Source organism: Aureobasidium namibiae (assembly GCF_000721765.1).
Source record: "Aureobasidium namibiae CBS 147.97 unplaced genomic scaffold scaffold_26, whole genome shotgun sequence".
Taxonomy (NCBI): domain Eukaryota; kingdom Fungi; phylum Ascomycota; class Dothideomycetes; order Dothideales; family Saccotheciaceae; genus Aureobasidium; species Aureobasidium namibiae.
The window spans coordinates 163,947-176,263 of NW_013581183.1; the positions used below are offsets into that span (position 1 = coordinate 163,947).

General features: G+C 49.7%; 6 protein-coding genes across 6 annotated transcripts; 3 read left to right on the forward strand and 3 right to left on the reverse strand.

Moving 5' to 3' along the window:
• Nucleotides 1-48: 48 nt before the first annotated feature.
• Nucleotides 49-1,256, reverse strand: M436DRAFT_67980 (uncharacterized protein; the record flags this gene model as incomplete). Its single annotated transcript, XM_013567385.1, has 7 exons — nucleotides 49-107; nucleotides 148-188; nucleotides 299-389; nucleotides 610-651; nucleotides 809-881; nucleotides 931-1,047; nucleotides 1,083-1,256. 7 exons carry the CDS (start codon nucleotides 1,254-1,256, stop codon nucleotides 49-51), a joined length of 597 nt encoding a protein of 198 aa, XP_013422839.1.
• Nucleotides 1,257-1,862: 606 nt separating this feature from the next.
• On the reverse strand, nucleotides 1,863-2,591 carry M436DRAFT_17001 (uncharacterized protein; the record flags this gene model as incomplete). Its single annotated transcript, XM_013567339.1, has 1 exon — nucleotides 1,863-2,591. A coding segment is annotated over one exon (729 nt), but the record flags the coding sequence as incomplete, so codon positions are not given.
• A 1,665-nt stretch (nucleotides 2,592-4,256) lies between these two features.
• M436DRAFT_58000 (uncharacterized protein) lies at nucleotides 4,257-5,665 on the forward strand (the record flags this gene model as incomplete). Its single annotated transcript, XM_013567371.1, has 4 exons — nucleotides 4,257-4,505; nucleotides 4,558-4,701; nucleotides 4,757-4,818; nucleotides 4,879-5,665. The coding sequence occupies 4 exons, from the start codon at nucleotides 4,257-4,259 to the stop codon at nucleotides 5,663-5,665; spliced, it is 1,242 nt and encodes a 413-aa protein (XP_013422825.1).
• A 586-nt stretch (nucleotides 5,666-6,251) lies between these two features.
• Nucleotides 6,252-7,574, forward strand: M436DRAFT_86235 (uncharacterized protein; the record flags this gene model as incomplete). Its single annotated transcript, XM_013567416.1, has 1 exon — nucleotides 6,252-7,574. One exon carries the CDS (start codon nucleotides 6,252-6,254, stop codon nucleotides 7,572-7,574), a length of 1,323 nt encoding a protein of 440 aa, XP_013422870.1.
• Nucleotides 7,575-8,743: 1,169 nt separating this feature from the next.
• M436DRAFT_12677 (uncharacterized protein) lies at nucleotides 8,744-9,889 on the forward strand (the record flags this gene model as incomplete). The annotated part of the gene is made up of 1 exon (XM_013567335.1): nucleotides 8,744-9,889. A coding segment is annotated over one exon (1,146 nt), but the record flags the coding sequence as incomplete, so codon positions are not given.
• Nucleotides 9,890-10,697: 808 nt separating this feature from the next.
• On the reverse strand, nucleotides 10,698-12,086 carry M436DRAFT_86237 (uncharacterized protein; the record flags this gene model as incomplete). Its single annotated transcript, XM_013567417.1, has 1 exon — nucleotides 10,698-12,086. The coding sequence occupies one exon, from the start codon at nucleotides 12,084-12,086 to the stop codon at nucleotides 10,698-10,700; it is 1,389 nt and encodes a 462-aa protein (XP_013422871.1).
• Between the last annotated feature and the right edge of the window lie 231 nt (nucleotides 12,087-12,317).

A 12,317-nucleotide genomic window follows, 5' to 3' on the forward strand; every position in this document is an offset into this window, starting at 1 on the left:
AGGCACGATACAATGTATGCAACTTTCTCTTGGTAACTCTTCATGTACTCAGTATCGGGTTGGCATCAAGCTGACATGCACCATGGCCATTCCATGGACATACACGGCTGTCAAGCATGTAGATATGGTATTGATCTCTTTACATACCCACCTGTTCGCGCTCAAACCTCATCAGCGGACATGCTGGTCTGTATCTCAATCAGTGATCGTCTACATCAGATAGGCAAAGGGAAATAATATCTGTTCCAAGATATACCACTGCTGTCTTGGTGTTAGAAGCCGGATCAACTCGCCTTACAACGCCTGACGCATGCCTTTGATCTGGAAGCTCAAAGTCCTGAGATTGTCCTTCCACGCGTTAGACAACTGGTCATCATCAATCACAATCCCTACGATGCGGGTTTTAAAAGCAGCAGGAGTCGAGATATGAGTTTGGGTCGGATCATGAGCGCAAACTTGCAGAACAACTGCTATCGTTTGTACAGATGTAATACATCGATCCAACAAGTGATATTTCCAAAAGCCACACATTCTGCACCCTTCAAACTAGCGAGTCGCCAGAAATGGGAAGGTAATTATAGTTCAAGTCGAGGTTGTTGAATATCTTACTCTTGACTTTAGTCATCCCCGGCAGAGTCCAAAGTCGGCCATCTACATCTCGGTATATGCCAGCACCCAGTATGATGGCGTTCAGGCGCAATCAAGGAGGACCACGACCACTTCTCCTATCACTTTAGCTTCAAGGACCGGCTAATCATCGCCTGCGATGCTCCGGATTACGGAGAGACCACCAGCGAAGATGTCTCACACCCAATTCCATCGAGTTCCAAGTAGCGCTCGCGGTGGTCATACTGCAGCACTTCAAGGTCGGAACCATCTAGCTTCAAGGTCATGTTACGAAAGGATTTGATTGCACTCCCTCTCGCTTACTGCGACCCATCGATGACCCTCAGTTTCGTCAACATAAAAGGCGTTTTGGCGCCTGAAGATTGCGTTCCAGTCGCCAAATGGTGCTGTATCCTTCGAAAGAGCTCGAAATCCTCTTCTCTACTTTTGTGCAGCGTACGCGATCCTCGCCTTACCATGGTGGCGCCTTGAATGCGACCAGCTGTGAGGCCGATTCCTGAGTTTTTGATCGAGCCTTCTGATGATGAAAGGCTCGATACGGGGTTCCTCACCATCCTTTGTCCTGCTGTGAATATGTGCGGCTCGCAGGACTCAGGTCTCACGTTTTTGGAGTATATTGACGAGCACATGGTCGGTTTGGCAGTGATGCCCAGGATCTCTAAACCTGAGCAAGATTAGCATAGGACGTCTTGGTTAAGCGCTGCTCGAAGACTGGTTGGGAGATCACTGTGCTCGATTGATAGGCCATTGAGAAGTGATACATTGGTGCTCACAGCTGAGGCCGAGAAAAAGAGACGTGCACGATTATGTACCTTACTTTGTCATGCAGAATTACGACTGATAAGTGGTTGTGTGGCGAAGATTTCCTGTCAAAGCAGTCCATTGGTGTTCGACTCAGACAACATTTAGCAACGTTGTCGTGATAAGCAATTACTGAAAAGGGCTGTTTTACTCTAACGTATTGTCTCAAAGAAACCGAACAATTACATAGGCTGATCGTCACCAGACATGCCATCCGCCATAGCTCGCGCTTGTAACTCTTCTCCCCTCTGCAATGCATCGACTTTCAATGCTTGACCTTCGCTCCAAAGCTCTTGGATTTTCGAATCCATCAAGTGTTGCAATCGGAACTCTTCTGACTCATCGCCCTGCTGCTCACCCGCGCGAAGTATTTCCATCTGTTGTTTGAGCAGCTCGATCTGCTCTTGGATGGAGAACCATCTCCTCTGCTTTCCGACAGACTCGAAACAGATTCCGTAGACTTCGCAGTAGCATGAATACTCGTTCGGACAACTCACATGTTGTCCTGTGAAGATGTAATGCCAAAGATATTCCCACGTTCGTCCAGTGTCATGATCGCTTCCCGAAAGCCCCAAGAGCCAGTCGCGATAGAAGATGTATTGGTCCAGCGAGGTTTCTCTGATGCGCTCGCGCGACACAGCAAATTGTGCACAGCACGGCTGCGACATCTGCTTGGGTAAAGGCTGTTCTGGATTGAGTTCTTGCAAGAAATCAACGATGGCTGATTTCCAAATCTTATCCTCTCCGAAAATCCCATGATATGCCAATATCGAAGGGCAGCCAGGATCCAGATTGCATCTCATGTTCACGTAGCCGTCGCGTATAACCTTTGCGCTACTGAGGTTACGTATCATGGCAGCGGCGTCGTGGTCTAGTATCGCATTGTTGTGATGGCTGTATCGATGCGCATGCATGAATATGCTTATCTCTGGCAAAGCATCGTAAGAGTCGATGACGTAAGTCAGGTACACCATAGCTTCGTGACCCTTGTTCTGCGGGACACGCAGCGATGCCTCAGGATCGTCTACCACGTAGATGTACTGTTCGAGATCAAGATCCTCTTCATCTACCCAGCTGGTATCTTCATGTTTCATACGCGCAATGGTGAGGCCTCTTGTGTAGTTGGAGCCTGGAGGTTTCGCAGATCCGCGTGAAAAAGTCGGAATGGTCCAGGACGATGTTCTCTCGTTTGTGTCCTCGGTATGCTGCATCGGGTCGATGGTCCAGTCGATCTGATCCCAGCGCAATTTGTCGAATACAGAAGACAAATGGATGACTGTGCCGAAACCGAGGACGAGTCCGACAAGAGCTATTGGGCGTACCCATCGCGGTATGAGCATCGTGTGAACGATCTAGAAGTTTGTGTTTTGTATAAACAGGTTGCGTGTGAGACAAAGATAACGATCGCAAGACTTTAGATCGGTCGAGCGTGATGGGGCAGGTCTTCGAAGGGCATGGACAACCGTAGATGGATACTCTGATCGTTGATAGGGGGTGTCCACTGACTACGGAATTGTGCGTGCTGACCCCATCGATAGCTCATGCCGTCTACACACAGTACATTCACGACGATGTGCAGGACTGCAAAGCTGAGCCAGGCCACATGTCCCATCATGTGTCAACATGAATAGCTTATCGGATGGTACTTACGAGAGTGTGTTGAGGTACTCACCTTCCATCTCAAGTTAGGCAATATGTTTGCGAGGTTAACTAATTATCCAACGTATCTTGACAAAACCAGCATGTCGCAAGGTACGTATAAAACGTGTGTTGAGTTACACGACATCCGTCTCAAAGTAAACAATCTATCTTTGGTGTTATCTGAAGCTAGTTCAAATCCTCTCCCATGTCTTGAAAAGCTTATGATAGCATCATAGGTACACAGATACAGTACGTATTGTTCGCACGGGAATGACGGGTTAGCCATGCGGGATGTGCAGGAACGCTACCCCGCGGCCGATCTGACACCTGCGTTAGTAAAAGGTACATGCTCAATATGTCTGCATGCAACATCGATTTGATCCGAAGTAATTTTCAAGTACCATGTTTCGGCTTGCTGTGCCGCCCCTAGCTGTCTGGACATGAGACGCGTACCACAGTCGAAAGAGTTGAGAACTTATTATTACTTTTCCTTGACTTGCGCAGCTACACTATGATGTAGAAGAAAGAAGCACGAGCTACAGCTGCAGCTTATCAGAACTGTTAAACTCCTGTTGGTACCGGCACCTGTTTACAGGGTCTTCATCACGATCAGAGTCTAGTCTCCGGCCACGATCGCAAGACCTCAGCTTCCTTGTCAGAACTCAGTTGCTAGATTTTGCAGCTTTGTCGGCTTTGGCAGGGTCTCAGTGGACTCTGGTTTCCCGTCGCCAACCTTCTCTTGCGACCGCTTGCATCTCACGTCTCGGCCTCTCAGTGACATGAGTACGATCGAACACTAACCCATGATATCCTTTGTACACTCGCTTGGACTACTGCGCCTGCATTTGGCAGTCTTGCGCTGGATGCACAAACTTACCGGTCATGCCCCATTACGGGATCCGGAACCCCAAATGTCTGACCGGACCCGCTGGAGCTGATGGTCTGATAGGTTTGCACTTGACGGTCACCTTTGCAAGAGCCGTTCGTACAGTGTGTCAACTCAGAACCGAGAAGTGACACCTCGGCCTCTGTACTCCCGAACAAAGTCAGCTGGGCGTATCACAACAACTATCTGATAAGACAGAGGAGACTAGTGAACATGAAAATTCGTAGGCAATCCTCTTTTACACTCTTCTCACTGTAGTAGGCGCAACAGCATCGATCCATCGCTACCTCAGTGAATGCCAATGCCTCTCAGTTTGCCATCATCCAGGGGACAACATCGAACGCGGGTCTTTCAACCCAAATTCAGGAGGACGGATGTCTGCACCGTAATTGCTGCCGCTTCTGGTATCGTCTGTGTGTTACTGCTTGCCCTCCGTGGAAGCTGGCCAATCACAGATGAATCCTCTCTGCAATTTCCGTATCTCTCGACGACTTCTGCTTTGAAGCCATCCGCAGGCAATATGTATGATGTCTACAATGATACGCTTGGTGTAAGTCTATTCAGCACAAACCTCTTCGGACGTGATCGCTCATAGACCAAAGTTTGAGAAGATTTTCCTGGTCTCCTTGCCCGAACGTACAGATAGGAGAGACTCGTTTGCAGTACAAGCAAGGCTGTCCAACATGAGCTTTACTGCAGTCGACGGCGTGGATGGGAGGACAGTGTCAGCGAAAGCACTACCTTATGTAAGTCTGCCATGGTGTTGGCGTTGTCGATACCTGCCTTCTGACGATACGCCAGACAATGGATCTCAGACCTGCTCAAATTGGCGCTTGGCGCGCTCATCTGAACATCATGCAGAAGTAAGTACAACAGCTGCCTGGCTGTTCTTGGATCAGCCTCGGACTTATCTTGCGTGTTAGTATCGTCGCAAATAATATCGCGACCGCACTGATCTTCGAGGACGACGCAGACTGGGATGTGGGCATCAGAGCCCAGATGAGAGAGCTTGCCAAGGGCGCTCGATGGTTAGGCAATGCGTCTGGATCGGAAACAGATCTGCACTCGCCTTATGGGGATGACTGGGATATTATGTGGATAGGGCACTGCTCTATCAAGTCTTCCACCTACGATCCTCGACGATGGGTGATACCACACGACCCGACTGTAGTGCCTCCGGAACGCCGCACCGAATTTGACAAAGCACACATGCGACAATGGGAGACTGGCCCCAATGCCGACAATCAGACTCGTATCGTCTTCGTTCCGACCTGGGGATACTGTTTGGCAGCATATGCAGTGTCTCTTCGAGGTGCAATGAAGATACTGTATCACGAAAGCATGTCAAAGTACAACGATCCCGTCGATACAGGGTTGGGCTGGATGTGTGCGAATCCTCAATCCTGGTCCGAATTCCACTGCATAGCACCATACCCAACCATAGTCGGAATTTCTCGACCTGCCGGAAACACCGACAAGTTCAGCGATATCGATCCTGACAAATTTACCGAGATTCAAGTCAGTGAGGAATCTCACTCGGAGCATCTTGTGTTCCCCCTTCGCCAAAACATAGATCGCTTGTTGGCTGGTCAGGTGGATTTTCAGAGTCAGTTTCCTGATAGCACGGGTGAAACCATGCACATTGATGATATCATGGCTGCGACTGGTCACGGCGAGATACTCGATCTGTCACTTGATGATGAGCTGTAAGAAGAGTGTACCATGACCATTCACCACAGCTTCTCTATCGAGTCATCGATTTACATATCTCTTCCTGTATTACATCATGTTCTTATTAATCCGTGTTCCATATATCGTGCTGACTTCATGGAAGAACGATTTTACGGTGCCGAAGTAGTCAACAGATCCCAGAGCCTACTGAGCATGATACAGAAGTCGTGACATTGTCTACCTTGACGTGGCATGTACCTGCTCTACTATTCATGAACTCAATCGCCCGAAGACAGTGCTACTGAGACAGGCATCAATGATCTGACGCATCGTGATACTGCTTCTTATCTGTATCGTGTAGGTTGACAAGCCTGGAAGGCTTGCATGTTGTTCAAAATCGAAAGCCATGGCCAGAGATAGCTTGACAAGAAGGCATGACGTACGTACCCAGGCTTTCAAAAGCGTCGTGCTCGGCCTCTTCTTCCCTGTGAGCCCCTTTACTTTTGTTGAAGGCTTACTGTACTTAGGATAGGGGCGGTGTCACAACGTCTGGGAATTGAGTGTATCTTTATCCACGCCCTGCGCCCCTATACACGCCCTCGCCGACAAAAAAGGGGACACGACGATGGCGAAAACGAACAATTTCGACAAACAATCTGGGACCGTCGCCTCGCATAAGAAGCCGGCATCTCGCACTCGCAATGTTCTGTGTATCTGTTTTGGATTCTGCTATAACCTTGCATCTCGTCTGGTACTTCATCTGACTCCACATTCTTTGACGGTATCGCCATTCGCTCACATCATATCTGTTGCTTTCATCTTGACGATGATTTTCCTGTCGCTTTTGGCTGTTATCGTCGTTCCAATCGTCATCGCTTGCAGTCCACAATCGAGGACGGCCCAACAATTACCCGATAACGAGACTTTCTCGCGCCAAAACGGCACCAAATGGCACATTCAATATGTTGGAAACATCGAATTCACTGGGCCAATGGCAGAGCACAAACTCGGAGGCGACAAATGTCGATCCAGCTTCCTTGGCGGTAGACATATCTGGAACTGTGGTGACATGATGTGCTCTCCAGACATCGACACATGTGGTTTCGCCATGGGTCCTGCATTCTATGGGACCAAGAATGTCTCAGTCATCGACGCGGTAGCACACTCCAACGTCGGGGCCTACGAACTTGCTTTGCCATGGCATGGAGATCCCAAGCCAGTTGCACCCCAATCGCAATACGGCATGGACACTTCGAATATTGCAGCCATAAACGACACTACCGGGATTGCTTACGTGTGGGAGATTACTCGTGGAGGACCAGATGGAAGCTTTGTCGACCAAGGTGCTGGCATCGTTGCAGTAACGCTGGGCAAGACTCAGCCCATTGCAAAAAGGCTCGGACCACTACTCACAGGTCCAGAATCAGTCCAGCTGGGTCTCTTTGCCACCTTGAGATCCAAAGGCTACATCTACAACTATAATCAACAGGGTCCGTTTGGGAACATAATCGTGGGTCGGGTGAAAGCTAACGATGCGGCATTCGACGCCCGCAAATACGAGTACCTTCTGTTCTCTGCTGACGGCGACGCTACACCAGTCTGGAGACGTGGTATCCCAGCCGCGAGAGATGCCACTCGGTACGGTATGCGGACGGCTGAGATTGGTGGTCGCTTCGCGTGTAGTCAATATGGCAGCGTATTCTGGAGCTCCTACTTCCAACGCTACATTTTGATGTGCAACCTTTACCTCGACTATAGTTTCTTCTATCTGGCAGAGAGACCTTGGGGACCTTGGACCCGCGCATATATGGTTCTATCTGGTGACTCTGGTTGGAATGGTTATGGTATCTCGGCCCATCCAGGATGGTCATCCAAACCGAATGAGCTATACTTTTCGCAAGGTCCCAATGGACCACTCAACATGTTCAAGCTCACGTTCGAATACTAGCTGCTTCTCTTTTCGAGAACCACGTATGCAACATCTGGCAGGAGACGTACATGGAATAGATTCCGATAGTCAGTTCTTAGAGGCGGATGGACATGCCTCACATGCAAGGATCCTGTAAACTTCCGAGGACACCATACAGTTCTTTGCTGGATGGTGTTATTCGACAATGGAAATTGTGACCGTGGGGAAGGCCACAGCGAAGACGGCCAAGTTTGTATGGCGCGGGGCAGCGGCACGACCGGTACATAATGTGAAACCATGTCGAGTCCCAACTTGAATATTATTAGCTTTAGACATCCCAAACTTAATCGTGACGATCGTTGCTGAACCTGTGGGGACGGCTCGGCAGGTCCCAAGTCGTCGACCCCTGGACAGCGGGAGCTAGGATGTGAAGGTGGATCCAAGCCATAATCCTGATCAGCTCGCAGACCTCGCTTAGGAGGGTTGCAGACGAAAAAGCTTCTTGAGGTACAGTACATAGCGTGTTGTATCATCACTGTCCTCTACATGCCCAATCATGACTAATCCACATAAGTCTGTCGCTGGACCTATCGTCTACACTTGCAACGTTCCTAGTCTGCTCGATAGACTGATTAGCTGCGCGAGCTGTATCTGAAGTGATCCCTCGGCTCAATGGCATGCACTGCGGCATAGAGTGATTCCTTTGTCAAGCCCCCTAATTTCCCACCAGTCTTCGATCCACGTACTTGAGGTTTTCTGGACCAGCCAGTTGAAGTTTGTCAAGAGACACAATGCTGTTGAAACGCTCCCAAAGGCGCACAAACATAGGTCTCATATCAATTGCTGCAGGAATCTTGATTTTCTGCTTCCTCCTATTCGCTCCCAAAGATTCCACCGAGCCAGTGGTAGGACCCAATAACGAAAAGACCGTTCCCCAGCTCCTAGGCAACGATCTGATCGTATCTTCCTCCAATTCAGCCAAAGACGAGAACCTAAGTGTACTCCTTGGTGCCAATCAAGCTGAAGACGACGACTATCTCGAGAGTATCTACGCTCAGGACTTTCACGAAGACGAGATCAGGAAGACTCCCAGCGATTCTGTTGTTCATGAGACGTCACCCAAATCAACTGCCAACATCACAGCTACCTCAACCGATGATATAGATGACCAGGACGAGGAATATAGCCCTCTCCCCGATGGCACCGATTATCGCGAGCTGTTCTCACTGTCGACTTCAAACAGAAAATTCAGTTCCATATTCACCGGCGGCGGCGTCAACGTCTACAATCCGAACATCATACCACATCCCACAGATCACAATCTATGGATCATGATTGCCCAACACGAACAAAGCGGGCAGGATATATCTGTTTCAGAAGAGATGACATGCAACGTCGGTCTGTTGGACGGAACTATGGTCTGCACAGCTGAGCCGACCGTTCTTCCCATCGAGCCCTCGATTGCAGGAAACTGCACAGAAGAATTCGCATACTTCAACTTCCGATCGGGACCAAGAGATGCCCGTATGTACTACGGTCCCGATGCACCATACATCATGTATGGCTCGCAGTCGTCTCACTCTTGCATCGGTATCTGGATGGAAGATGCTCGTATGTTGCTTGACGACTTCAATGCCGAGAGATCCGTTGTACCAAAGCTTTTCACTCATGCTACAGAAGTTCAAAGACCGCCACCCGTGCGTGGCATGGAGAAGAACTTCTTTCTCTTCTGGGACGGCGAGAACAAAGCATACGCGCACCATGACATATTTCCACACAGAGTGTTTGCCCAGCTATCGTTTGACGGCTCTGTTGGGCCAGACCTTGCTGTCAATTCGGCTAGCAAGGATGATGTGTGTCTGACTACGTATATGCCACCCTTGACTCCGACGGACGAGTCCATCCACCAGGCAACAAACTCACTGTCTATCACACTCTGCAAGCGCGCGGACGTTGGGTGCATTCCGAACGACTCGAATACTTTCATCTTTACGATCTTCCACCACAAGTCCTATCACGACTGGCATGGAGTCTATGAGCCCTATGTGATGGCTTTCCAACGTAATGCGCCTTTTGCCATCTATGCGATCTCGCAACGGCCCCTGTGGATCCACGGGCGTGCCGCTTTGACCAAGGACACGCATTCGCTACTGTACGAGAATGACCCCAGCAAAGAGATTCCCGATGGGCACACTGAGATGTTCTACGTGACTAGCATCAGTTGGAAGACACACGGACAGAAGTATCACGGATATCTAGACGATCCTTTGTTCCTGGCGTTTGGTATTGAGGATACTAGAGCGGGATTGATTGATGTTTTGGCTGAAGACCTGTTCCAGGATCTAGGCCTCTGCCCTTGGGTGCAAGGTTGAGTCCTGGACCGTCGCCATGGTGATATAGCCTGGATAATCATCTATCTAGAGATGATCGTGCACTCAACCAGTGCATTATCTATGAAATAGCGATTGATACAGTCATCGTTGGCGAAAACTCTCCAGCGTCAGAGAAGGGAAGGCTGCTTGGTGCTACCACCGAAGAATCTCAGACACTATAGATAGACGTCTTCATTGGTCTCAGCGGATCTCGGCGTCCGCAGGGGTCTGTCTAAGCGACGATAGAGCCTTAAGGCATAGCGATTCGTCTCCAATATCTGGACCACTGCATGGAATCCAATATTCTTATCTCACAAGCATTCGTCAAGGACTACATACACAGCAATGAACATACACTCCAGGTAAGCGATGGCATTTACTGCCTGCGTACGTGCGGCCACATCAGACGGGAGCTGGAAATCCAGATCAGGCTTAGGTTGCGAAAGTAACTTATGCGGGGAGATTAGACTGGTATAGCCATGCAGTGAACGCTTGGAACTCAACATGCGCTGCCGTGGGATGGTGCGCTACAGACCGTGATGGTAGGGCAGGAGAAACTGCAGGAACAATGTGACTCAACCAAGATGGCTACGGGAAACTCTGCCTGGAATGGCGCAATTACTTCTCGTATGGTATCTATGTACTTATTGGATACCGCGACAAATCATGTAATCACAACGTACATGGATCACAGGATCCGCATCCCGCTCGTTGACAAGATAAGCTTTTCGTTCATGGCTTGTACCATGAGTCGGAATTGAGTGCATCCGCCGACGCTTAGAGGGTGGTTTCACATGTCAAGCCCGGGTGTTAGCCCCCCGCTTATGGCCAGAGGAACTGTGTTCGCGTCCTGCGTGTCTCTAGCCTCCAGGTGTATTTCTTCTGCCGTCTCCAGTTCGGCTGGGGCACCGGGACCCATAGGCGGTAAGCTGTCGACTTGTGGGTCCTTCATCTCTGCTTCTCGTAACTCATGCGAGCCTGAGTTCAATGCCATCGCCGAAGGATTGTCAGGCTCAGACGTATCAAAGTGATCAGAGAGTGGTTCTCCTGATGACTCTTCGGACCCATCCTCAACGAAAATCTGCAGTGGGAATCGCTCCTGAATGCGAATCTCAACTGGCAAGTCTTGTCTGTCACCGGCTCTGTCGTGTACGATGGGGGGGTTGGGCACATCAGAGTGCTTCTTGTCCTTGATGTTGATGATCTCCAGCCGTTCCTCTTCTGGAAGATTGTCGAAGAAAGCCGTGTTGGCATCCCACAGCTTGACGCATTCGAGATCCCAATTGCACTTCTCAACCTCGCCATAGACGGGGTGTTTGAAGCGCGGGTGCTTAGAAGGCCAGGATGAGGCGTGAAAGTGGTGCTTGACCATAGCGCCCTTGCCCTTGTGGTTGCCCGAGTCAGAGTGCCCAGTCCCGGCTGCGAACGCCTCAACTGGGAGAACTAACACTCCGCCGACGAGCTTAGCTTCAGTGAGACCGGTGAACCTGTTCCACCGTACAGGGTTGCCGGTTGTCTTTGACATCTCTGCAAGGATCGCGATGGTGAATGCTGATGGACCAGTGCCGGTCAAGACTTCATTGAAGTCAAGGTATAGCTCAGATATCGGCTTTCCTTGCTTGATTGACAGATCATGAAGCCATCTCATGATGTTCTCAATCAAACGCATCATGACGGGTAGTCTGGGTTTGCACATGAAGGTCCATTGGCAGAAGGATTGAGCTTTTGATCCCAGGACTGGATGGGCTGCAAAACTCGGCTCGTCAACCTCGATGCCGATCACCATGTCCACCTCTGCTTCGTCATATATCTTGGGGAGGAAGCGCTTGATGGGTCTGATTGCTTCCACGTCGATGTCGGCGTAGACTCCACCCTCAACGTACATGATCAGATATCGCAGCAGATCTGACTTGATGATTCTGGCGTTGAGGGACTTGTACGTGTTGACAATATCCGGTCTGTTGAGTCCCAGTGGTCCGTAATGGTGCTCGACGTAGTAATCAGCATTGTCATCCGTCAAGACTTCATATCGATGACCAGGATTCTTGACAGTCCAAGTCCTAGCTCGCTCAATGTCTCTGCTCTCGAATCGTGTGGGATCGACTTTCCAAGATTGCCAGATCTTGCGAGGGAATCTCTTCGACTCGATGACAAGCTCCGATGGTGCGCTCGTGAGCATATGGAGCGAAACGCAGATGATGGAACATATGATGATGAGAATGAAAAGCTGCTGTATCTGCATGGCAAAAAAAGCGCGGAGCGATGTTTTGCGGCTTCGATGGAGACCATTCATGATCGATGCAAAACGAATCCAGATAGACCAATAATTAACGAGATAGAAAGCTTCCGTAAGGAACTTTGTTATGAGTTCGAGAGCGTGTTTTTCGTACTTTTGCCGATAGAATCCGGG